The following is a 24,684-nucleotide window of genomic DNA, read 5'->3' on the forward strand; positions in this document are numbered from 1 at the left end:
TGCGCGCAGGACGGGGGCGCTCAGTCTGGCTGGGAACTGCCACTCGTGTATCGAACCACGCACTCACAGTTGTGCCTCCCGCACAGGCTCCCTGGGAGTGGGGGTGGGGGGAGAGTGCGCTCTCGAGTCTCAGACGTCTCCAACCCCTGCAGCGCGCCCGCCCGCCAGCTCCCGGCGCCTTAGAATTCCGGAGTGCTGCAGCCGCAGCAGCAACTCCCCGGAGCCGCCTTCTCTTTGCTTCAGGACGCGCCGCCTTCCCGGAAAGAACAAAGATAGAGGGACACACGCAAGGCTCCCCCCCCCCCCCACGGATTCTCCCCCCAGCCCCATTTCCCTCTTGAGCACAAAACCACCGCCAGACCACAAGGCTCTGACCTTCACCACTAGCTGACCCCTTCGGAGAGGAGAGGAGAGCTTGAGTCAATAGAGTGTGGAAAAACCAGCGCGTCGAGTCTCCCTCTGGCCGGCTGCGCGGCCCTGGGGGGCGAGGCGCACAGGCGTAGGGTGCGGGGAGTCAGGGCGCCTCAGAACCAAAGGGATGTGGGAGGGTGTGTAGGGTTGAAATTGATATTTGTAAAATAAGAGGTGAATCAGGCATCAACTACAGAATTTACTGATTCTTTTTGTGAGCCAAGTGTTGTGTTTCCAACTGTGGGAAAGAGAGAAGCAGAAGTTCGGTTCTGGATGGAAAAGACCTCCCCTCTCAAATGGAACATAAAAAGTGGACATGAAAAGTGGAGTTTATCACCTGAAGGTTGAATTTATCTATCAAATACAAACGGAGACAGTCCTTAGAGGAAAAGGTGGAGTTGTGGGGGAGGGAGGGCTCTAAGGTCTTTTAAAGATAGAGCTTCTAAGGTGGTCTTCCAGGAAGCATGGGGTGGGATCTGGCTGCTAAGAAGCAAGGAAGACATTGCAGACGGGGTTACTGCGCCAAGGGCCTGGAGGCAGGAAAAACACCTTGAAAGGACAGTATTGGGGGCTGCTTGAAAGGGTCCCTTCCCATGAAAGACAGGAAATTAAGAGAAAACGTGTCCTCGGCCTGCGCAGAGCAGTGACAAGAAGCTCTGCAGCAGGAGTTGCCTGGGGAAAGGTACGGGCAAGAAGAGGATTTGCCACTAGAAGGAAGACCTTGCGTGGGTGAGTGGAGAATGGGCACACGGCCCTGCACCTTGAACTTCTTGCCTCTCTCCAGCTCCCAGGCCCCGGGGGGGCCTGCCCCAAAGGAACATGTGACGCAAACCTGCACACACTGGGAAGCCCCTCTTCTTTGTTTTTGCATTTTTTAATTCCTCTGCTCAGGGCTCTGCCACAGTTTGACATCAGCATTAATTCCCAGCTTGAAGGCATTTACTAGCAGTGCAATTCCCACCTGCCAAATGGAGCCAGTAATACTACCCTGCCTGCATCGGGCAAGATGTTGCTAGAGAGTGTCAGGAAAAGAGCTACACAATTATCCAGCATGCAGAAAGCCCAACCCCGCCCCCAGACCTGGGTGTCGCCCAGGGGCGGGTATCGACTCTCCAGCCCCCACGAGGACAGGAATGTTCTCCAAGCCCTTTACTCAGACAGCAGAAGAAAGGCTTTTCTTCCCTTCGTGACTCAATTTCCCTCTTCTCCACCGTGAAGGAAATTGCTTTCTTCCCTTCTTTCTCGGTTTCCAGGGTCAGGCCAGGGGTACCCCTAGACTCTGTGTGTGGCAGGCCATCCTACAGCCAGGCAGTGACCGCCCCCCCCCCCCCCCCATGGAGGAGAGAAACAGTAGGATCACCGACCGGGCACCTTGTTGGCCCTAAAGAGCCAGGGCCCCTCTCCCCTGAGCCTCCCTGAGGCAGCTCTGCCTCGCTGATGTCCCTCTTGCTATGGAAGATGGAGACAGTTCCCCGGAAGAAGAGGAGCTGAGGAAGCTGCCCTTGAGGACCACCCCCCCGGCCTGTTAGAGACCCATGCTGGGTGCTCTTTGGAAGGAGTAGCTGGCTCCATTTGCCCCAGGTGGCCTTGCCAATCAGGCCAGGCCTGTGGTGGGGTGGGGTTGGGGGGGGGCGGGGTGAGGACTCAGGTCCTGGAGCCTTTGCCCTGACTTCCCTGTGGGCTCAGTATGTTCTGAAAAGAAAAGAAATAGCAAAGGTGGGGGGGGGGAAGCTGAAACTTTGCTGCAGAGCACAGAGGCACCAACAGCCCAAATTAGAAGCTGTCGCTTAGGGAGCTGAAGGCTGACAGGAGATAGAGCGAGGCAGGCAGGGGGCAAGCAGGCACTCCACTCCCTCCTCCCCTCCCACCCCCTGAGCCTCTCCCCTGCTGGTCCCAGGCTGGCAAAAGGGCTTCCTTGCAAAGACGGCTCAGGTCTGCAGTCTGTCACTCTGTCTGCAGCTGCCCACCCTCCAGGCCTTCTTTCTTCCTCAAGTGTCACCAACCCCCTCACCCTGTCACGTTGCACCAGCTCAGCAGGGTTGGGCCTGGTGGCACGTGGCTGAGAGATCTAGAGAGCCTGGGGGGTGCAGGGGGAAGAGGGGGGAGGTGCAGGGGGGCGGGTGAGTCAACAGGGGATCTGGCATCTGAATCAGCAGTGGGATTGGGAAGGGGGTAGGGGCCCTTCTCTTTATGCAAAAGGTGAAACTGAGGCATGGTAAGTAGACAGGAAACCTTGCCCCCATAGATACCCAGCAGGAATGGAACCCAGGTGCCCTTCACCTGCCCAGAGCCCTGAGAGAGGTAAACTCTTCCTCCGCTCATCCCCTGATGCCAAGGATTAATTCATCTCCAGGGCCCAGAGACCACGGTATTTTCCCAGGGGCACCGTGCTCCTTTCTAAGAAAACAGAAAGCAGGGAGGAGGGCGCCTGGGCCTGGAAGCCCCCAGCTTGCTGTGCAGAGGCCTCTCTGGGATGCAGGATTGCGTCTCCATTCCTAGGCTTCCCAGCTCCACACTAGGGGCCCAGAGACTGCCAGGCCTGGCTTAGAAAAGCAGGGGAAATCAGCCCCTCCTTCCCCTGGTCACTCACTGTCACAAGCTGGGCGCTGCCCTGTGGGCTCTATTTGGCACTGGCTCTGGCTTATGCCCCCATGTCTGGGTCAGTGAGTTCCTCTAGGCCTGGGTTCTACCCCTGGGCAGGGGGGCAGATGGCACAGCTGGAGGACTGAGGCGGGGCACTGCCCTCAGCTGTACCCAGTGTGTATGCAGGCTGGACAATGACAGGCCTTCCCCCTGGGAATGAGCAGACCCTTAGCCTCACGCTGCAGCCAGGGACGGCTAGGATCCCAGAGGTCAGGGCCCCAGAGGGATGGGGAGGGTCCTGCTTATTTACTGAAGGCACAGGTGCACATAGCTAATGGCATTTGCTAAACTCTCTGATAAGAAAACAACCTCTTCCCAGAATCAACCCCCACCCTGCCTCTCCCAAGCCAGTGCCTGTCCCCATTTGGGATTCGGGACTGTGTCATAGGTGCAGTGACTGGATGCCCACAAGCCCCTCTACAGGAAATGTTGGGGTCAACCATGATGGCCATAGGGCTCTGAGAATCCGACCACTGTAAGTGTGCTTAAAGGGACGCAGGGGCCTGAAGGTGTGCAACTCCCCAAGAGGGTGGGGGCACCTTTGCATAGGCTCTTCTGCTCTGGCCCTGAGGGTGGAGACAGGGAAAGGCCACGTCTGGGTAGGGGTAGAGAAGAGGGACGATGTCATTTTTTAATGGTCGTGGTATCAAGGAGGGCAGAAGGGGAAGTGACTCCTTTTCAAGCCTAGAGGCAGGCCCATCCCACTGCGCTATGGACTCCTCACCCCGGGGTTCAGCTCCCAAGGGCTTTTCCCCAGTCTGCTTCATTTCAGGGTACTCTACTCGTCTCCTCTCCTCCCCTTCTCTTAGCTGTAGAACAGAGGCCAGGCTCAGGCAGCAAATACTTGGACAGGGTTCTTTAGTAGGAGTAAGGAGAAAAATAAATAAACCAGGACAGAAAATGATGCTGACCTTGTCAGGCAGCCTGGGTGGGGCCACGTGCCAGGAAATAACCCCCACCCCCAACCTAAGAAAAGGGGTGAGCCAGGCTCCAGGTGGGAGAGTGCCCAAAGGCCATCCTTCTCCCCTCACCGCCAGCCCCAGCCCCAGCCCCAGCCGTCTCAGTGGCTGAGGGCCAGGCAGCTGAGGCAGGAAGCCAGGAAAGGGACCTTGGCTTCGGATCCTAGGGGCAGCAGTCCCCCGGGGAGCTTGGAGGTAGTGCCAGGCTCTGTATCAGGGTGTCAACAATGAGGCCAACTCAGGGCAGGCCTGAGATGGGGCCTAGAAGCCTGTGTGAGCTGCCAGCCTCACGGCAGAAAGGGTCCTGCTTGAACTACAGGTACTGGAGTGGAGGTTCCAGGTGACCAGGCCTAACAGTCCAGGTGAGGAAACAACTCCAGAGTGGGGCACTGCTAGTTGCACACTAGGAAAGGCAGAGGGAGGCCAGGCCCCCATTTCCTCCCTCCCAGTCCATATTCTTTTGCCTTCAACAAATATGTGACACTAATTCCAGGAGGAGAAAAATGAGGAGCAGAAGTCAGCTCAGAGGACCTCCAGGCCTCCGATGAGCCCCTTCCCTGACGACATCTGATCCCCACCTTCTCCTCTAGCCTGGCTGTCAAGGAGGGGGCTGTGGGCTCCAAGGGAACCCCAGCGTCCCACAGCCTCTGTGTGCTGGGGCTGCTGGGGCCTTTCTTCCTGGGGGTATGGAGCCTCCTCCAGAGAAGGAGAAATGTCCTTGCAGAATATCCCATTTGGATGGGGGTATCAGAGGAAGCTTTCCTGGGTATCTTCCTTGGCTTTAAGTGGGTCCGGCCCACACAGCTCCCTGGAGACCCCACAGGGCCTCTCAAGCTTGTCCTCAGCCTCAGAGGGGAAGCAGGCCCTGAGGCAGGTCCTCACTGATTCCTTCACCTCGGCCTCCAGGCCCTTCATCCTGGCCTCGTACTCTGCCAGCGCCTCCTGCTGGAACTGTAGGGACAGCAAGGACCGCAGCCTGGCTCAGGAGGGGCCACCTATCCATTCTTGCCTCCCCTGGACAATGGAACAAAGAGATGCCCAGCCTTTCCAGAGCTCCCAGGTGATGGGGGTGGGAGGTGGGGTATAATGGAGACCCTCAGGGAGCCTCTCAGGAGAGGGGGTGCCCATCAAGCAAAGAGATCTGAAAAGCTGCCTCATGTGAAAGAGTTGGAGGGTCCCATAGGAACCAGATCCCGTGACCCACTAGTGAGGGGTGAGCCCCACCCCAAGCTCCTGACTGGGAGCTCCCTGCAGCAGGTCCCCTTTCCACTCTGGAGCTAGGCCACCTCTGCTGGGGGCCAGGGTGGTGGTTCCTGTCACCTGTTTTTCCATCTCCCGGATCTGTTCCAGGCAGGCTGCCTGCTTCTCCTCCAGCTTCTCCTGGTGCCTCTCCAGGCTCTCTGTCATCTGGGTGCGAGTGAGAGGCAGGGAATCGGGGCAGCCCAGACAGGCTCTGGCTGGCACCCAGCAACAATCCCAGTTAACCAGATGTAACGCTTCGGGTAAATTCCTTAACCTTCGAACAGTTGTTTGTTTTTTATTTGTAAAATGAGGATAATATTTGTAAAATGAGGATAATACTACCTGCCTCACTGGATGATGAAAGTTTATGTGAGACAGTTCGTGTGAAGCACCTGACACAAGGCCATGTCAGTAGCTGGTAGTTCTGCTACTGTTGTTAATCCCCAGGAAAACTTTAAGTCCCTTCTCAGGGCTTTCCTTCCTCTTCCAACTCCTTGGAGCCTCAGGAAGCACCCCTCGCTCCCGGAAGCACACCTCGCTCCCTCTCACCCGCCCATCCCAATCCACCCTCCCCTGGCGTATATCATCTCCACACAGGGCAGCTGGACAGGGGCACACCCGCTGTAGGCGGGTCACCCAATCTCTGCAGAAAGACAGATCCTCAGACTGGCCCAGGGGCTCCCCGGCCCTGCACTGCCTCCTGCCTTCCCTAGCTGCCCGGGCTGCTCTGGACAGTATGTCTCCTAAGGGCAAACTACAGGCCGGCACCAGCCTTCCTCTCCTATGGGAGAGCACGTGCACGTGTGTGTGCGTGAGTGTGTGTTTGGGAAGGACACAGCATGACATACCTGCTTGATGACCTGTACCACCTCTTGGATGTGGGAGTTGTTAATCTCTCTTTTCAATCTGTTGGGGCAATCAGAGCTTCAGAGAGGGCAGGAGGCCCCTGGGAGGAGCAGAAGGAGATGAAGACTCCTCCGAGCCAAATGACTATACAGTAAGGGCAGGAACAAGCCACAGGGCTGAGATGGGGACCCCAGGAGGATCTGAGGGGCCACTGAAAGTTCCAGGGCCCTCTGAAGGAAGGGCTTCCTCACTAACTCACACTGCCCTTCAAGGTACGTGGGAAAGCCCAGGTGGGAAGCTGCTGTCCCAAGATTTCACCTCTCTCTTTGCATGCTTAATTTTCCCTTAACTTCTCCTCTCTGGTCAGATAGTGTTGGCATCTGTGTTTTGCATAAGGAGGTCACTCTAATCAGAGGTGACAGAAGTGAAATTAACTTTCAAGAGCCAGGACACAGGCACCTCTCTGGGAAGCGAGTCAGGACCCACTTGTAGGGAGGCCTCGCCCAGCCTAGAGTGGTTCCTGCTCAGCACGGGGCCTGGAGATGGAGTCCTGGGCCTCTCTTCCAGAACTCACCGCTCCTGGGCCATCTTGTCAGTGGTGACCTTGACCATGGCCTGGATCCGCTCTAGCCTCTTGGCCTCCAGCTTCTTCTTCATCTCTTTGGTGTCACTTTAGAGAGACAGGCATCAAGGAGAAGTTTTGTGGGGGCCTGAGCCCTCTTGGGAGGTAAGAGTCAGGTGTGGGAGTGAGGCAGCCATACCTCTCCGAGGTCTCCTTGAGGGTCTTAAGCTCTGCAGCCTGTTTCTCTTTGGCCAGCTCCGTCATCTTGGAGATTTGCTGCAGGCAGAGGAAGGACGGGCTTAGGGTGAAGCCCTTTGTTGTACAGAGGGTATGGGTTTGCTTTGGTTGTAGCTCTCCCCTCCCCGACCCCGCACCTCCGCCACTTGCTGCTGTTTGCGCTTCAGGATGCACTCATACTTCTCCTCGCCCTGCTGCAGTAGCCCCAGCTCCAGCTGGTCCCTCAGCTCACGCACGCGCATATCCGCGCCCTCGGGACCCTCGCCCTCTGTGGCCCCAGCGGTCTCCTCGCAGGGCAGGGTCCTGGGGAGGCCACGTGGGAACAGGTCCTGAGCTCTCCGCAGCCAGCACCTGCGTCGCCGTGGGCAGCTCGTCGCCACTGTCATTACCTTTTCTTGCGGGAGCCCTTGCCTGGGCCCAGCCTGCGGCCCCCGCAGCTGCTCCCCGCGCCCGGCAGCCCAAGCTCTGCCAGCTGCGCAGCACCCCGCTGCAGCAGCTCCTCCCAGCGCCGTGCGCCACGCCGCTCCAGCTCCCGCAGCTCCTTCTCGTGCCGCCGCTGCAGCTTCACGACGCCCTTCAGCTCCCGCAGCTCCTCCAGACTGGTGGTCCGGGGCTCTGCAGGGACCCCGGTGAGGCGTCCCACCGCCCAGGAGCCCCCCTTCTCCACTAGTCCCGAATCCTCCCCAGGCTGGTCCCCAAGACTACTCGGACTCAGCAGGCCTTACCCACAGCTTCTTTCGTGGTCTCCTCCCTGGCACTGGCCCCGGCTGCTGCAACAGCCACAGGGCTGGCTGACGGGTTGCCCTGGGATCCCCTGGCCCAGCTCTGCTCCACCCTGCCTGCTCCGGACGCCAGTATGGCTCCCGGTGGTGCACTTTCTCAGCGCTGAGGTTTCAGACCCAGTGTTCCCTTCCCAGGGTTAAAGTTTGTTTTTTTAAAGATCACTAGGTTGGGATGTGCCTATGGATGCAGCCAAAGAAGGCAGGACCCTTCCCAGTAGGTGGGAGGACCTCGCAGTGCATACCCGCTGACCCATTGCTGGTCCGGGCAGTTGCTCCGTTGGCCTGGTTGGCAACTGGACTCCCAAGGGAGAAGGGCTTCTGTGCAGGAAGAGCAGTGAGGAAGATGGCTCCGACAGCCCTCTCTCCCTGAGCCCTGGACTCTGCCCCTCCCTCATCTTCCCACAGAGAGGGCAAATCTCCTGGGGGCCCCTGGCAATGGACCCAGCAACACAGACCTCAGGCAGACCTCCCATGGCTTCCTTGAGCTTCACAGACTTCTTGTCATGGGCACTGAAGAACTTGATGGGGTTGGCGAGGGCCACAGTGAGATCTGGGTGCACAGGAGCATCATGGGCCTGGTACGGAGAGTACCTGGGAGCCTCCCCAGTTCTCACGGACCCTAGGATCCCCTGTCCTTGCCCACTCCAGAGGCTGACTTGAGGAAGGGGGAGAGGAAATGGACAGCCCCAGGGGCCCAGCACTCTTTGGGCCTCCTAACCTGCCCAGGTGTCAGGTACATAGTCCTTCATCTCCAGGAAGACGAAGAGCGCTGGCATGGTGAGGGGCATGTTGCTCTCGCTGCGCAGGCACAGATGGTGGTATCCTGCAGGGCGCGGCAGGGCGGGCAGTGAGCAGAGCCCCTTGCCGCCCCCACTGCGTGCCAGCAGCCCGGCACACAAGGCTTCCAGTCTCAGAGTCAGAGAGGCCAGGGTCCAAGTGTGGTCCTGCCCCTTCCTGGCTGTGTGTCCTCGGGCAGGTCACTTTAATCTGAGACTCTCCTCAGCTGTGAAATGGGGACAGTAGTCTACCTCATGTGGTTAACTGTTAGGGTTCAGTGAGAATGTTATAAGCTCTTAAAGCATTTGAAGTGCCCAATAAGTGTCAGCTACTTGGGAAATTGCCCCCGTAGTTTCAGAAAATTGCAGACATTCTGTTAGGTGGCCAGAGTCCCCTCTGTCAGTTTCCTGGAGAAGCACTACCTGCCCCCCCCTCTTAGGGCTGATGACATAAAAAGGTTAGGGGAGGTCTCAGGGCCATCTCCCAGAAGCTGGCCCACCTGCCGGACAGGCTCCCGGTGTTGGCTTTGGTCTCAAACCTGCTGGGGATGGCAAGGAAGGACCCCACTTACCAGAATTGAGGGCATTGATGGGGACGATGCGGTGTCCAAGACACTTGTTGCCTTCCTCCAGCACGGCCACCCTGAGGGAGGCCAGCTCAGGCATCAAGATCTGGGGAGAGTTCAGGACAGGACAAGCTGGCGAGGAGAGGGGGCGGCCGAGCTGGCCCCTTCCCTAGTTTCTGAAATCTAGGGTCAGTGTGAGAACCTGGCAGGTGCGACCAGATTTGGTGAGGACAGAGGGCACACTCTAGGCCACACACATAGACATCCTCACAGCTCATGCCACGGCTGGTCCACCCAGGGGAGAAGGGCTGTACATGCAGCCCAGGGCTCTAGGGACCCTGGTGCAGACAGCCTGTGACAGCTTTGTCAACAAGTATCCAGTGGGGGCAGAAGACCCCCAGTGAGCCGGTGGGACCTTGCACCCTGGTCTGGGAGCTCACATTTCTGCCTCTGACCCTAACATGAACACTCATGTGCGCACACATGTGCACACACACATAACCTGCCCATCAAGTACATTCCTGTCAATCTGCCTTTGGACTCCTGACATTCAGGAGGGCACAGAGGGAGGGGTGGGGAGAGGACAAGCTCAGGAACTGCTTTCATGTAGTTCCTCTTTTCTACGAGTAGAGGCCAAGAACTAGGGACAGCCCTCACACGGCCCAGCCCTCGCCCCCCACCTTCTCAAAGACAAAGGGCTCCTCATTCCAGACAGGGTTGATAGAGTTGGTAGTGGGTGACAGCTTGGTGCGATAGCGCCTCTTGGGGTCCCCAGGAAGGCCGAATAGCTCCACTTCCACGTAGGTGCGCACGCTGCGTTCTGACAGGAACTGCCCGGAGATGACCTGGAGGCGGGGGCCCGTGAGAGGCCAGCATCAGCTCCCCAAGCCAGGCCATTCCTCAGCACCTGGGGCTGCTGGCTTCTCTAGCTGAAGCATCCACTCTCCGGTACTGTGAAGAGCCCCAGTGAGCTCTGGTCACTGAGTAGAGGCGGTGTGGCCCAAGGGTAGCAGCTAAATTCTGGTGACCAGAGCGCTTCCAGCATTCTGGGAAGAGGTGGGGGCTTCCCTTCCCAGGCAAAGAAGGAACAGGGCTCTTTTCCAGGGCCTGGGGCCCCTGCTGCCCCTTTCTGCCCACTCTTCTCCCTTCCCCCACTCCAGCCTCAGCCCTTCCCCTTGGTTTCCATGGGGACCAAGAGGCAGCTTCAAGGGCTGAGGAGGAGGCAGTTTCCAAGGCAACTTGCTACTGCTGGAACTGGCTGGGGCTGAAGTTTTCCAGATAATCAGGGGAGGGGGCTGGGAGTAGAGGAGTGGGGCTCCTGTGTCTTTCTCCTCAAGACCCCAACCCCCCTGGTCACTTGTCCATCTTAGGGCCTTGCCTTAATGGACAGGGTGGTGGCTACCACTACGTCGATGCGGTCCACCGAGAACGGGTTGAACTGCTTGTCTGGCCGACGCATGAACTCATGTTTGAGGAGGTAGCCGGTCTGCCCATTGAACTCAAATAGTGCCATGTTCTGCTGCATGGGCAGGTCTGGGGGGGCAAGGGCACTTGGTGAGGAAGGCCCGGCCCATGTCTCCACCCGGTCTTTATTTCCACATGCCCAGCCTTTCTCCCGTTTTGTGAATGGGGAGGTTGAAAAGACCATGGGCATGAGGGTTTCTTGTGTCTCAGCCTGGTTTCTTAGGGTGTCTCTTCTCTTAGGAAGAGCCCACAACCTGGAGCCAGCGGGACCAAAGCCTCGACCAGAGCTCAGGCTCACAGTGGGAGTTGAGGCCAGTGAAGCAGGTGCTCCCAGAGACCCACCCAGAGAGCGGCCAGAATCCATGCCGGCGCCCTGGCACCTTCACATACACACTCACAAACGTGCGTCCTATAGGCGTGGGCTAATGCATTTCTATCCCCAAACCGCCTCCCATCTGCACATGCTCCCAGAGTCTACACAGACATCTGGTCCCTGCTCTGCTCTAAAGAGCACCCAGGAGTGGGGTAAAAGTGGGAGGGCCAAGAGAAGGTTCTTAAGGTCCAGGGAGCGCCTTACCCATCGTCTGGAAGTTGAGGGCAACCATCTGGCAGCCAGCATTCCAGAACATCTGGGGCAGGTAGTTGGAGGAGTCCATGCGGGTGCCCTTGGGGTAGATGCGGCTCATCTGGCGCTTGTTGTAGCTGCCCCAGAGTATAGGAGCCAGCCTGAGGCTGCGTCCGAGTGCCCAGCAGCCCCCCTTCGAGCCCTGCCCCCACCCCTCCACCCCAACCAGAGCCTCTGGCCACTGAGGCCTCAAGGATACTCCACAAATTGCACTGCAGCCTTGGAAAGCAGGTCATAAGCCTTGAGCTCCGTGAAGGAGGAGATGACATAACTTCGGTTCCTCTCTGTGTGGGGGACAGAGAGGAGGGGAGTCCATGTCATGCTGAGGTAGTCCCTTGGACCTCCCCTCCCCTCTGGTGCAGCTACCTCCAGCACAGAGATGCGTCTAACCCGGCGTTCCCACTGAGGCTTGGGGGTTCAGGGAAGGCAGGTGAACCCAGCGGCAGGGGTGTGCAGATCCATTATGGGTAACAATGTATGCTAGGGGTACAGGGCGTGAGAAGTGGGTGTGTGCCACAGCACCGGAGGGTGAGGGGTGCATGCCCTGAGGGGTGCAGAGGGTATGGGGAACAGGCTAGGGTGAGCGCCGGGAGTCAGGAACACACCGTGGTGCACAGGGTGTGAACCCAAAGGGTGGTGCCAGGTGAGAGGCACACACCAAGGGCGGTACGTGCCGCAGGTGAGCACAGGTGGGGGTGCAGGCTGTGGGTTCAGGGCTGAGGAAAGAGGTTACAGATGTATGTGCTGTGCGCAGGTGTACACAAAAAGAGGCGGTCATGTTGGGGACACGCACGGAGGGGGAGAGGAAGGCACCGTGCATGAGTCTGGAGAAGACAGATAGCGTGGTGTGCACAGAAAGGGCAGGGTACAAGGGGCAGGTGTGCACGGGCTGGTTCCTCTGCCTTCCACCGCCTCCCAGGAGTTCTCATACCCTGAGGCTGGGGTTTCTGGGCTTAGGAACCACAGGACCTGCAGGAGGCTGCAGGAGTCCCAAGCCAGCCCCACGGAAGTGGCCTGTCATAAATGGCCTGCCTGTCACCGACACACTCCAGAGCATTGTGCTCAGTGCCAAATTCCTCAGTACATACTGTGCTCGGAAATGGGAGGCATTGCCACTTAAACAAGGCCTTTGCTTGACTCCTCTGATGAATGTTTATAGACACGACCCCCAGTCCAAGGAAGGGGGAGGGTTCCCTTTCCTCTTACCCTCACCCATCAAACTGCCTGCTGTCAGGACACACTTTCTGGGGCCTTCTGGATCCAGCTGAACCTCCAGCTGACCACCACCCCATGCTAACTTACGGGCAGAGAACTCAAAGGAGATGAACTTGGTGGGCTGGATGTAGTTGACTAGGCTGGACATCTCCTCGTAAGCTGTCACTTCCAGGCCCGCTGTGCCCTAGGGAAGAGAGGAGGGTGGAGGATAGGGCAGCACAGAGCCCAGGGATGTGGCCCCATATCCCGCCCGGAGGGCTCTGCCATGGAGATGGCAGAAGGGCCTCCAGCTGTCTCCACACACCTCATCTGATTGCATCTTCTTTATCTCTTCTTCATCCAGGTTTCCCGACTCCTCCTCCTCTTCATCTTCCACCTCCTCCTCCTCTTGCTTGGCCACTTCATCACCAGCCCACACTGCCATACACAATTCCATCAGCACTGGGGGAGGGGGGACACCCACCCCAGGCTGGCTCCCCAGCACATCCCTGGCAGGCCCAGCCCCTCTCTCCTGTTCCAGATGCTCCCTCACCCCCACCCCATCCCACCCCCATTTCTGCCAGGCTGACTCACCTGTGTCCCCAGCCACAGGGGCAATGGGCGGGAAGCTGCCCTCAGCTTCCCCATCGGGCTCCTTGCTGGGGGATGCTGGGCCAGAAAACTGATTCTTCTTGTTCTTAATGAGGATCTTGCCACGCAGATCCTCAGGGCTGGGCAGGGGGGTGCCTGGTTTCAACTGTGGGAGAGGAGAGGGCGTCGACACCATCTCCTCCCCTTCAGGGTGTAGCCTAAGTTCCTCCATACCAGCTACACTCCGTCTGCCCCTGCCCACCTCTCCAGCCTCGCCTCTCATCACTCCCTCATGTAATGCACCGCTGCCCAGCCCCACCTACCCAGCTCCTCAGTGGTGTTCTCTCACCTATTCTGTCTGCCTCGAACTCCTTTTCCCCACTCTCAGCAACATAAATCCAGTACCTCCCTTAGGTTTCAGCCTAGCCACCACTTCCTCCAGGAAGCCTTCCCTAACCCCCAAGACCAGACCAGGACTCCCCAAGTGCTCCCATAGCAGCCACTGGTTGTCAGGCCAGGTTCCTTGTCTGTCTCCCCACTAGAGAGTAAGCCGTCTGAGGGTAGGGGCTGCATTTTGTCACTAATGCACCCCCAAAGCCCAGCACAGGTTGACACGTGGTTAACCTGGCCCCAACAGGGCCCCTGGTCCCCAGCCCCCAGACCCGGAGGCCCCACAGTGAAGTCCACTCACCGGAAACTTTTCCAGGGGCTCTGTGAGCAGCGTGTCGCCAAACATCGTCCGGCAGTACTCGGCCATCTTGGCCTGTTGGCGGGGTCTGCAGGGTGAGGAAGTAGGGTGGTGCTCAGCAGCACCACCCTCCTCTGGACCAAACTTCTGGGCCCCTGATCTGGGTCATCAGGAGTACAGGGGGTCGGGGAGGCAGGGACACAGGCAGAAGAGCCTGGAGTCTCGAGACTGTGTGGAGGGCATGGGTAGAAGCCGCGGATAGCTGGGGGAGGGCGGTGCAGGCGGAAGATGGGGACAGGGCAGAGAGCGAGGCTGACTGGGCCTGGACACTCACGAATCCACGTGGTTCTCAAATGACAGGATGACAGGATACGGGGAGGTCTTAAAGGCACTTTCTGCAATTGCTTCAATTGCTTCCTGAATGGGAGAGGGCTCGGTGGAGAAGAGGCCAGTGCTCCATGCCCCCCCCGCCCCCCCACATAGGCACCCTTCCCCTCTCCCATTTCAACACGCACGTGGAACTGGGGGACCACCGTTGGTCCCCTGTCTCCTCTCCTCTGACCCCTGTAGTCCCCATACTGGTCCAAGGCCTCCCAGCTGTCCCTCCTGCTTCACGCCCCCCACACCCAAAGGGCTTGGGGACCAGGGCCTCTACCAGCAGCCTCCACTCTCCAAGTCTTACTTTGAAGTAGATGTCTGTGGTCATGGTAAAGCCATGGGTGATGATCGGCTCCTCTTCGGGGGGCTTCCCCTTCCAGCAGTCCAGCTCCACACAGCGGCAGCCAGCCAGCAGTACCTGGCGGTACATCTCGGCGGAGGAAAGGCCTGAGAACTGGCCAGCTGAGCCAGAGCAAGGGGCAGGGGCAGGGGCAGAGACGTCACTCAAGGACTCCCCACCAACCCTGCTCCAGCCTGGGTTGTACTGTTGTCAGCCCATGGCTACCCCGTGAGAAATTCACGGAACAGGAGCAGCCCCCATAAAAGCAAAGCCAGCAATGTGATGGCTAGGCCCACCTGTCAGGTAGGTGTTGTGTGAGGAGTTGATGAAGTAATGGTTGAGTGGCTGTGTCATGTCGTGGTGAAGCAGCAGCTTGTCCTGGGCCAGCACGCTGTTCTCCGGCCCACAGAGAAACCACACCATGCCCTCCGGTGACAGCTGCCCTGGGGGGCAGGGGATAACTATCAGGGCCACAGCCCAGTTCAGAACAGGACAAGCCCACCTCGGGTGAGGGCTCCCATTGGTCCTCACCCCTCTGCACGTTGATGCCGCTGGGCTCGTACTTGTCAATGAGGCCCTGCACCTGGTCGGGCCGTGCGGGTGGGAACAGTAAGGAGTTGAGGCGGGAGTCCCTCTGTTTCTGGTTGATGAATTTGGTCAGGTGATCCTTGGTCATGTAGGGTTTGGCCTTGGCATGGCTGCAGGCCAGAGGGAAGAGCACCGGCCTACATCCTATAGGCTGGGGAACTCAGACACGCCCCTTGTCCAGCAAAGCCTCCTAACTGTCAGCATAACGAGTGGGAATTTTAGCCACCACCCCTTCGCCATGCCCAGCCCAGCCCAAGAAGCTCACTAGGAAGTGAAGATCTCATCTATTTCTGGCCGAGGGCAGAGGTTCATGAGGAAACTCTTGTAGACAGATTCTGGGAAGTCCTCGGGATTGATGGCGTCATTCTGGAGGGATAGAGTCACCCGATCGCTCCTGCCCCACCTTCTCAGCACGAAGAACCACAAACTAGGCCCAGCCTGCACAAGGGGGCCTGGTCAGAGGGAGGGCTCAGGGCAGACAGAGGAGCACTGGGGACGTGGTGCATCCACTTGTCAAGGCCCTGGGTGCCGAGCAGAGAGCGCGCTTAGCTGGTTTGCTTTGTCCCTGAACTTGGACGCTGTAGGTAGTCTCTTGGCTGGAGAAGGATTGGAACTAAGAATGACCAGAATGAGGAGAAAAGGAGGTCAGAAGTAAGTAGTGCTGCTTGCCAGAGTAGTGGGCTAGCTTTTTAAAACTGGAGGACAAATTTTTAAAAAGAAGCAATTTGAATACAGCTAAAAACAGAGTCCCAAGGTGCGCAAAGTAAAACCTGACAAAACCAAAGGGAGAAATAGACAAGTCGGCAATAATAGTTGGAGACACCAAAAAACACAACAGCCCTGGCTGGTGTGGCTCAGTGGATTGGGTGCTGGCGTTGAAGACAGGGGTTGCTGGTTCGATTCCCAGTCAGTGCACGTGCCTAGGTCGCTGGCTGGGTCCCCGGTGGGGGGCGTGTGAGAGGCAAACACACATTGATGTTTCTCTTCCTCCCTTCCCCTCTCTAAAAATAAATAAATAAATAAAATCTTAAAAAAAAAAAAACAAGAACAATAACAAAAGAAGATAAATCAGGCTTCATCAAATTAAAAACCTTTTGTGCTTTGAAGGACACCATCCAAAAAGTGAAAAGACCATCTATAGAAGTGGAGGAAATACAGGGGAGGGCTACAGTCCAGTATGCGAGACAGGATTTATTCTCGTATGATTTTTTATTAATTATTGTATTATTTTCCATAAGGCCAACTGTTGCCTCACCCTGTACTTGCAAATCAGATATCCAAGAAGGGACAGCTCATCAGTAAAAAATAAATAACCTCACTGAAATATGAGCAGTGGATTTGAATAGATAATTCTCCAAAGAAAACATTCAAACAACCAATAAGCAAATGGAAAGATGCTCAATAGGATTAGTCATCAGGGAAATGCAAATCAAAATCTCAGTGAGCTATCACTTCACTCCTAGGATGACTAAAATTAAAGAAAAAAAGACAACAGACAATAACAGGTGTTGGTGAGGATGTGGAAAAATTAGAACCCTCACACAATACTGGTGGGACTGTAAAATGGTGTAGTCACTTTGGAAAACAGTTCGGCGGTTCCTCAAAATGTTAAATAGAAAATTCCTGCCCTGGCTGGTGTAGCTCACTCAGTGGATTGAGCGCAGGCCTGCGAACCAAAGGGTTGCTGGTTTGATTCCCACTCAGGGCACACACCTGGGTTGTGGGCCGGGTCCCCAGTAGGGGGCGCACAAGAGGCAACCACACACTGATTTTTCTCTCCCTCTCTTTCTCCTTCCCTTTCCCTCTCTCCAAAAATAAATAAATAAAATCTAAAAAAAAAAGTTACCATATGATCCATTAATTCCACCGCTAGGTATATACACGAGAGAACTGCAAACATACGTCCAGACAAAACAAGGTACACGAATGTTCATAACAACATTATTCATACTAACCAAAAAGTGGAAACTACCCAAATGTTCATCACCTGATGCATAAATAAGCCAGGTGTGATACGTCCATACGATGGACTCTGTTTCAGCCATAAAGAGGAGTGAAGTACTGACACACGCGACAACGTGGATGAACCTTGGAAACATCGTGCTAAATAATAAAGCCTGACGTCAAAGACCACATATTGTATGGTTCGTTCACATGAAAAGTCCAGAAGAGGCAAATCCGTAGAAATAGAAGCAGAAAGCAGATTAGAAAGCAGATTCTGGGATTCCATCCCGGAAGCAGCCGTGGAATGTCCTCCAGGGTCATACTGAAGTCTTACTGTGGAGCAGGAAAGCTAGAACGGATCTCCCTACGATTGGACCTTGGGCCATTCAGCTTCAAGCAACGATGGGCCAGGGTCCCCTACTGGGACACAAGCAGAGCTGACAAATCAGAGGGACTCAGCCAGGGTGGGAGCTCGGGAGGCAGGAGAAAAGGAGGACAGACGGATGCAAACAGACCGCAGTTTGCCATGCTGGCTATAGGGCCCTCAGCAGGAGTCTGTTCCCATTCTTTCTCCCACCCCACGTTTGCATCCCTTGTGGCTGATGTCACCCAGGGGTCACCAGCCCCATAAAGCTGTGACTGTGGAGGAAGTATTCCTCTTGGGATTCATGAGGACAAGTGAACAGTGAGGTCTTAGTTTAATTACAATGTTTCAAATTCTTACCAGGAAACAAGACTCAGTGGGGTGCAGGTGGCGCCCTGCAGGAAGGCATGGCCAGGGACGGACAGGGGACTGCGATCCACTCCCCCAGCAGGCGTGACCCCTGGCTCAGGACCACATCTGCCCTGAGGGATCATTTTTGTAATTTACATAATACACCTCATGGGTGTGTTACATAATACACCTGCATACAACTTGTAATTAAAAAGTAACTATTTGACTAAAAAGAAAGGAAAAAAAGCTGTTCTGTGTTGAGCTAAAATCTGTGTCCTGGCAGCTCACACCCCTGATTCCAGCCTCTCCCTCCACCCCGTAGAGCTAGTCCCCTCCTGCTGCTTTCAGATCCCCGCAGACTGCCTCCTGTCCCTGCTGACCTTACCTCACTCCTCTAGGCTGAACAAAATTTGTTTCCACTTCCATCCCAACTCTGGAATGAAAATGCACCCACACCTGCTGCTTGTCCTGAACACCAGCCCCTGCCCCCCACTGCCATCCAGGGGCAGGAAGCCAACCTGCTCGGAACTCAGGGCACCTCACCCACCTTGCCTGGTCCTGTCTCTGAGTATCAGAAACCAGTGGTTCTAGGGTTAACTGGCTTTTGAGCTGTTTGCTGGGACTGTGGACTGTGCTATTATTCTTTCCCTCTCCAACCCCCACCAGGCCTGGCCAAGTTGACCTCTGGTTAGAGCCAGCTCAGGTGACAAGGAGAATAGTGGGGTAGGCCGGGGAGGGGGGAATCACTCACTTTGCCTTTGGCAAGGTGGCAGGCACTGAGGGCAGCTTCTACCCGCTTGCGGTCAGCAGGGAACATCTGGAAAAAACTAAAGGAGCAGAGAAAGGCATGTGGGCAAAGAGAGGAGTCAGCCGAGAGAGGGAAGGCTTTGGGGAGCTGGGCACAAGTGTGGGGAGGGAATAGGGCAGGCTCACTTCTTCACAGGAATCTTCCCTTCAGGATTGAGCTGCATTTTGAGCTTCACCAGGCTGGTGGGGCAGAAAGCAACGCGTCAGGCCGCGAGGCTGGCACATTTAGCCCTGTGCTCTAAGGCCAGGCACTTACATCTTGTCTAGGAAGGTGGTGCGGGGGGCGTTGGCTGTCAGCGGGTGCTTGACCAGGGCCAGGACATCTTCAGCCCAGTCCTGCAGGACCCCAGAGCACAGCAGTCAGGCCCTTGACCTCAAAGGTGTCCACACCACCCCTCGGTCCAGCCCTGTCTCTCAGGAAGTCCGGGCTATGCCAGGTGCCAAGCTCAGGCCAGGGGACCCCAGTGCACCTTGCCCACATTCTCCTTGTAGGAGACGAAGTTGTGGAAGGTAAGGTCCACCATGTCAGGGCCGGACACCACCGTGAGTGTCTTCAGCAGGAAGTTGTTGTCAGGGAAGTCCATGTTGAAGACGTCCCGGAGCTTCTGGCTCTGCAGTGGTGGTGACATGGTTAGCGTTGTCCCTGCCCACCGTGGCTCCCCCTGCCCCTCCCCTTCAGCCACTTGAACAATTGCCCCCCAGGGCTGGGCCAGGAGGGAGAAACCCACAGGAAGGGGTTAACCAAGGCCATGGGGTCTGGGAGTTCTGTGTATTTTGTTTGTCCCTTTTTATTTGAAGATAAGTTCTTAGCTCCTTGTTGCAGGGAGACCTGCTCCACCAATCCCTTCCTCCAATCTGTCTAAGAGTGTTAAGCAAAGATAGGCAAACCAGTCAGGGGGTGGAGAAGGCCTCCAGTGACACCTCCCAGACAGCCTGGGGTGATTTCGCGGCAGGAGCTGGCCCTGAGACATCTGTGCAGATGGCGCCAAACAGCCCCAGCAAGCCCAGGAGCAGCACCTCGCCTTCCTTGGCTCAGGGCCAGGTCCTGTCACCCAGCCCAGGAAGCTTTCCTCTCTCCCCAGGGACTCCTGCCCCAGCCCTGTGAGCAGGTGGCCATGCTGGGCCTGAACTGCACCGGGCCCACCTACCTTGGGAATCTTGGCAAACTTCCCAAAGCGGGTGTCCCGGATGCTGGTGATATCCAGAAACTCCATCTCCTGGAAGGGGCCAGGTGGAAACAAAGAAGGGATGTGGACATAGAACAGTGAGGAGGGAGCATCCACATCCCTTCACATCTCGCCAACTGCCCTCTCTAGATGCCAAGACTGCGCGGGGCCACACAGGCCCCAGCCTTTCCTTCCCAGGGATCAGTTTCTCCCTATGCATGGCGACCCTCCTCCCTCCCTCTCTGTCCATTCCTTCCTGGCTGCTCTGAGTTACTCGGGGATCTGCAGTCCGCAGTCTTGCCTCCTCCATCTTGGACTGTCCCCAGGTTCTCCCTCCCTTCCTTCTGTCTGGGTGCTGAGGCCCTTCTCTGATCTCTCTCAGCCCTCCAGTTGTCCTGGAACCACAGGCAGAGAATCAGCCTTCAGCTGCAGCTCTTTTTCTTTTTTCTCTCTCTATGGGATGCTAAGGCTGGAGCATCTAGGCCCAAGGCAGCTGTGGTTGGAGTGACTGCATCCTCCCTCCCAAAGCAAATAGCCCCTGCTCACAGGAGATCCCCCAGCGCCACCCTTTCAGGTCATTATATGCTCCCCAGAATCCACACCTCCAGCTCTGCATCACCAAGAGGCTGCTTTGACTCCATGGATTAGCAGGAGCTCAGGGCCATGGTAGGTAGGGGCCGCCTCACCTTACTCTGATACGTCCAGTATAAGTAATAGCCCTTGGGGTCCACACGGAGGATAACCGGGGAGGCTATTGTTGTTTCCTGCCAAGAGAAAGAGTCAGCACCCCATTCTGAGACTTTAGGCCAAGCTTCCCTGACCTTGGGCACCAGAGGTTTCAGAGCTCACCAGCTCCCTGGCAGGTGGCTGCCCCAGGAATCCACAGGCATTTCCCTTTGCTCTCCAGAGCTAAGGTCTGGACATGAGCCTTAAAAGCTCTGGACCAGGGGAGGAGAGGGCTAGAGGATTAGAGACACCATTTCTGGAAGAGAAGACGATTTCCCATCCAAACCCAAAAGAGAGGTTCTCCCTTTACACTCCAAACAGCATCTTGCCCCCCACTTTACCCTGTTTTTATGGGCCACAGCTCTGCCAAAGGGGTGGAATGTCTCTCCTAAGGGTCCATACTACCTCCAGGATAGCTCAACACAGTAAGAGCTGAGAACCCAATTCCTGCTCCTGCATCCAAAGTCCTACAAAACCCAGCCGAAAGCTAGCTTCCCACATGCCCAGTCCTTCCTTCCACGAGCTGCCCCCTTCACACCGGCGATCCAGCTGTCACGCAGACACCAAGTGCGTTTTCACCTCTGAGCCTAAGCTCCCAACCCTTGCCTGCTTGAAACACCCTTAAGGACCAGCACAAGCCTCACCTCTTCTGAAAATCCTTTTCTGAAACATGGTGGGTGGGAGCTTGTTCTCAGACCTAGAACCCCATCCAAGAAATCCCCAGGGGCTCATGGACTCCCTGGAAACAAGCCTGTCCTAGACCATGAGCCCAGTGGCTCCAGATTTGCTAAAGGAGCCAGTGAATGATGAATGAACTTCCTTCTAAATTCCTGTTCAGCTCACAGAGCACATGGCCTGCCTTTGGTTGTGATGATATTTGAATGCATATATAACAGGATTCTAAAGGGGAGGTTTCCAATGAGACGTGGTAGTTCCTGCACAGCACACCAAATCAAATGCAGCATTTACAAAGGAAAGAGTTCAGAGAGTTCTCGGGTCAGGGCTGGTTACAGGGCTGAAGAAAGAGCACACTGTGAGGAGGCTAATTTTGGAGAAAGCTGTGCTGCGAGATCCATTCCCTTCCCTCCTCAAGGGAGGGTTGAGGGTGACTGACCCCTCACCTTAAGCCTAGTCAGGGGTGTCAACTGCACTTGGAGAGCTTTTGTCACCCCTGGCTAAGAGGGACATAACAGACTGGGGTCTGACTCCTGCCCGGGAAACTGAGCTGGTGACAGACCAGCCGACTGCTGGAGGCGGAAGGACTCAAGTGTGCTAGATGAGCCCGCCCCCCTGAGTCTGCTGGGACAGTGCACACACGCGTATTGGCTGAGGTCCCGAGGGGGCCCGTGGGAGAGAGGGGCAATGGGTGCAAAGCCACAGGAAGCTAAAAGTCTAACTGGATTCAGAGGGGCTGAAGAAGTCCTTGCAAGTGATTTCCTGAAATGAAAGTAGCAGAAGGACCCTGAGCAAGAGATCCCTAGCTCAGGGCGGGGAGTGTCTCCCCAGAATCTTCAAAAATATGCACCAGAGAAAGAATAAGCCTAAACCTTCTGCCAGGCTTGGAGAGCACAAGCCAGTTGATGATGATGGAGCCAGTCTGTTCCATTAAGCACTTTGGTACCCCTCGCTCACTTCCCTTCCTGCGCCCCATCCCTAAGGGACTGGGAGGAGCAGGGAATCCCACCAAGGGGACTGCAGCCCACCTAAAACCATTCCTAGATGGAGGAGGGCAGATGTCATTCTAAATGAGGGTTGGATTTTTGAATTATAACTGGTTTCTGAAATAAGACTGGGCTTTATGGGGAACAGCGACCATAGGATTGTATTCCCTGAGAGCAAATGGATTGTCTGTGACTGGCTGAGTTCCCTTCCGAGGGCAGGAGGAGAGCTTCTCCCACCACGCACATTATAAAGGGGCATGGGAGCCAAAACTAAGTAGGGAGTCGATTGTGTATTGTGCATTGTGCTTGTTCAGCACGGCACGGCACGGCACACCCGAGTCATCTGCCGGCTGAGTCGAATGGATGCAGTCTCAGAGCAGAGCCCTGACTCCTGGCTCCACGCGCCCTGTGAATAGGCTTGGGAGGTGAGGCTCCTGCCTGTGGAAGTCAGGGTCGAGGACCATGCATTGCCCTGCCTTGGGGAGGTGTGTGGGGCAGCCAGGTTCCCAGGTGCTGGCTTGCAGAGAAGGCCACAAAACATGTCCCCACCCCTAATGACCCTCTGTCCAGTCAGGTTACACACAGTTCCCAGAGGAACTGAGAGAGGCCACTTCACTTTTCACTCTGAGCCACTTCCCTCATCCCACAGGCTCCTGGGACATGCCACCACCATGCCACATCGACCACACTCCCCTAGGGAAGTAGAAAGCAACTAGCTAGACTAGCTATAGCCTCTTCCCCATAGTCATGGCAACCAGATTACTCAGCCCAGCCCAGTGCTGAGAGCTGAGAGCCCCAGGCTGCCTTAACTCACAGATCCAGAGCCTTCTCATCCCCCCTGTGAAGAGGACTAGCCAGCTAAGGGCCCTCTCCTCCACCTCAGCTGCGACCTTCCTGTTCCTTTCCTGGGACCAGCCCCTCTAACTCTCCCACAAGGCCAGCCCAGCAGCCTCCCCTCCCTGAAGAAGGGTCCCCACCCTGTCCTCCTCACCTACCCAAGAGAATCCCTGGCCCTGGTGTCCGGGAGGGCCTGAAGGCTGGGAGGCAGGCCCCAGTTTGGGAAGGAGCAGACAGAGCGGAGACCATGCAGGGCAAAGCGGGGCCTTCCCCCTTCCATTGCGGACAGGCAGGCATCAGGGAGCCAGCAGAAGCAGAAGTCAGTCTGCTCCCTCCCCGGCCCCTGAGAACAAAAGTCTCCAGTTCTCACTTGGGGTCCAGGGCCCTTTTGTGGCTGCCCCACTGCAGCTCGGGAGAGAGCAGGGCTTCCTTGGGACAGGGACAGGGCCAGGACCAGGAGGGAAGGCACAAACAATTTCAGTCTAGGCATCTTAATGGGGCAAGACTGGGGCATCTGCACTGGAAGTAGAGGCCTAGTTCACCTCTGCTTCTGGCCCTGCCTCAGCTCCGGGGCACACTTTCCTCCCATTGAGGCTGGGGCCAGGAGCAGCAAAACGTGCTCTTCTCAGGGGTTGGGTAGACAGATGAAGACCCAGAGAAACTTCTGCTCAGGCTGCCCGCCAGTTTCTCACATCCAGACACAGAGCCTTAGCTTCAGCAGCCCAGGGACAGATGTGTGGGGCACACTCCCTCAACCCCCCAGGTTTGTTTACTCGCAGTTGTGTCGGCTGCCTGGCCAAGCTACACAGGCGCCTGAGTCCTGACAGACCTAAACCAACCCCCCACCCTGGCAAAGCCCCTAGCAGCCCGGCCCTGTGCCCCAGTGTCCCAGCGCCCACAGCCCCTGCCCCACTCACATCGTCCCATTTGATGAAGCGCTCCCCTTGGCTCAGATAAGCCTTCACCTTGGGGGGCAGCAGGACAGGGTTGAGCAGAGACATGGTGCCAAGTACTTGTCTTTGGAGAAACTGGACAGGCAGAGGCGGGCAGGAGGAGGGTGGGCAGAAGGAGAGCCAAGTGGGGTTCACATGGCACCCGCCCTGAGCTGGTCCGGAAGTCTGTGTGCTCCTACAGCCCACGGGTGGTAGTGACTGGGTGCAGAGCTGAGTGCTTCGGACAGAGGCCCAGCTGCCTATTAAATCAGCTTCCTCCCGCCTGTCTGCAGTGGGGGCTGTGGTTACTGCTCCTGCCCGGGGAGGCCGCTCCCCTCCCCAAAGCCCCCGCCCTCACACTGTGCCTCATCACTTCCTGCTCAGGGCTTCCTTCTCGTGCTGTTCACCATTGTGGGGCAGGTCACGAGACCTGGTCCGTTTATAACAGGGGCCTCCTGGTCCCAGGAGTAGTCCCTGCTCCCCAGATGTGGCTAGGGGACTAGAGAAGGAACAATATGGGGCCAGCTGGGGACATTGTTGCCAGGCAGGGACTGAGGAGGGGAGGCAAGGAGGTCACCAGGGAAGAGACCTCCACAGAGGTGGGGCACAGAGCATAGGGCTCTCTCCCAGAGCAGAGGAGGCTGGGACCACCCTGACTGGGAGGTGGGAGTTGAGGGTAGGGAAGGGCCCAGCTGGGATTAAGCGCTTTGAATAAGCAAAGTTTGCTGAACACCCAGCTCCTCTTTCTCAACGCTTCCTCCCCATGAAAATAAGGTGCAAGTGAGGCAATCACACCCACCACACCAGACTCTCTCCTCTTGGTCCTCTGGGCCTGGCTGAGACCTGGAACCTCCACTGACCAGCCACCCTGAACATAAGGCTAGCGGAGCAACCCTGGGCCACTAGCCTTCATTGGGCTCTTCTGCCAAGCTCCCTCCCCTGCTCTGCGCCCAGAGCCTGGGGTGAGAACACCTGACGCAGGAGGCTACTTGGAGAGGCCTCAG

The 24,684-nt window shown here is 56.7% G+C and overlaps 1 protein-coding gene across 5 annotated transcripts; it reads right to left on the minus strand.

Moving 5' to 3' along the window:
- Positions 1 to 3,810: 3,810 nt before the first annotated feature.
- PLCB2 (phospholipase C beta 2) lies at positions 3,811 to 23,996 on the minus strand. 5 transcript variants are annotated; one of them, XM_053927843.2, is made up of 32 exons: positions 23,666 to 23,996; positions 20,211 to 20,288; positions 19,507 to 19,575; positions 18,829 to 18,969; positions 18,615 to 18,694; positions 18,485 to 18,538; positions 18,303 to 18,378; positions 15,158 to 15,258; positions 14,836 to 15,002; positions 14,601 to 14,747; positions 14,269 to 14,426; positions 13,921 to 14,003; positions 13,590 to 13,674; positions 12,902 to 13,064; positions 12,633 to 12,745; positions 12,416 to 12,512; positions 11,313 to 11,397; positions 11,066 to 11,190; positions 10,403 to 10,557; positions 9,705 to 9,869; positions 9,031 to 9,130; positions 8,401 to 8,505; positions 8,138 to 8,232; positions 7,925 to 8,000; positions 7,626 to 7,667; positions 7,290 to 7,515; positions 7,038 to 7,203; positions 6,863 to 6,939; positions 6,676 to 6,771; positions 6,104 to 6,161; positions 5,334 to 5,420; positions 3,811 to 4,964 (listed from the first exon to the last, which is right to left on the minus strand). In XM_053927843.2, exons 1-32 carry the CDS (start codon positions 23,747 to 23,749, stop codon positions 4,761 to 4,763), a joined length of 3,558 nt encoding a protein of 1,185 aa, XP_053783818.1. In that variant the 5' UTR covers positions 23,750 to 23,996; the 3' UTR covers positions 3,811 to 4,760. The 5 variants fall into 5 exon arrangements, with proteins under 5 accessions (XP_053783818.1, XP_053783817.1, XP_053783819.1 ...); XM_053927842.2 differs by having other exon boundaries at positions 7,626 to 7,670; positions 23,666 to 23,969; XM_053927846.2 differs by having other exon boundaries at positions 4,896 to 5,027; positions 7,626 to 7,670.
- Positions 23,997 to 24,684: the final 688 nt, after the last annotated feature.

This window comes from Desmodus rotundus, chromosome 7 (genome assembly GCF_022682495.2).
Source record: "Desmodus rotundus isolate HL8 chromosome 7, HLdesRot8A.1, whole genome shotgun sequence".
NCBI lineage: Eukaryota > Metazoa > Chordata > Mammalia > Chiroptera > Phyllostomidae > Desmodus > Desmodus rotundus.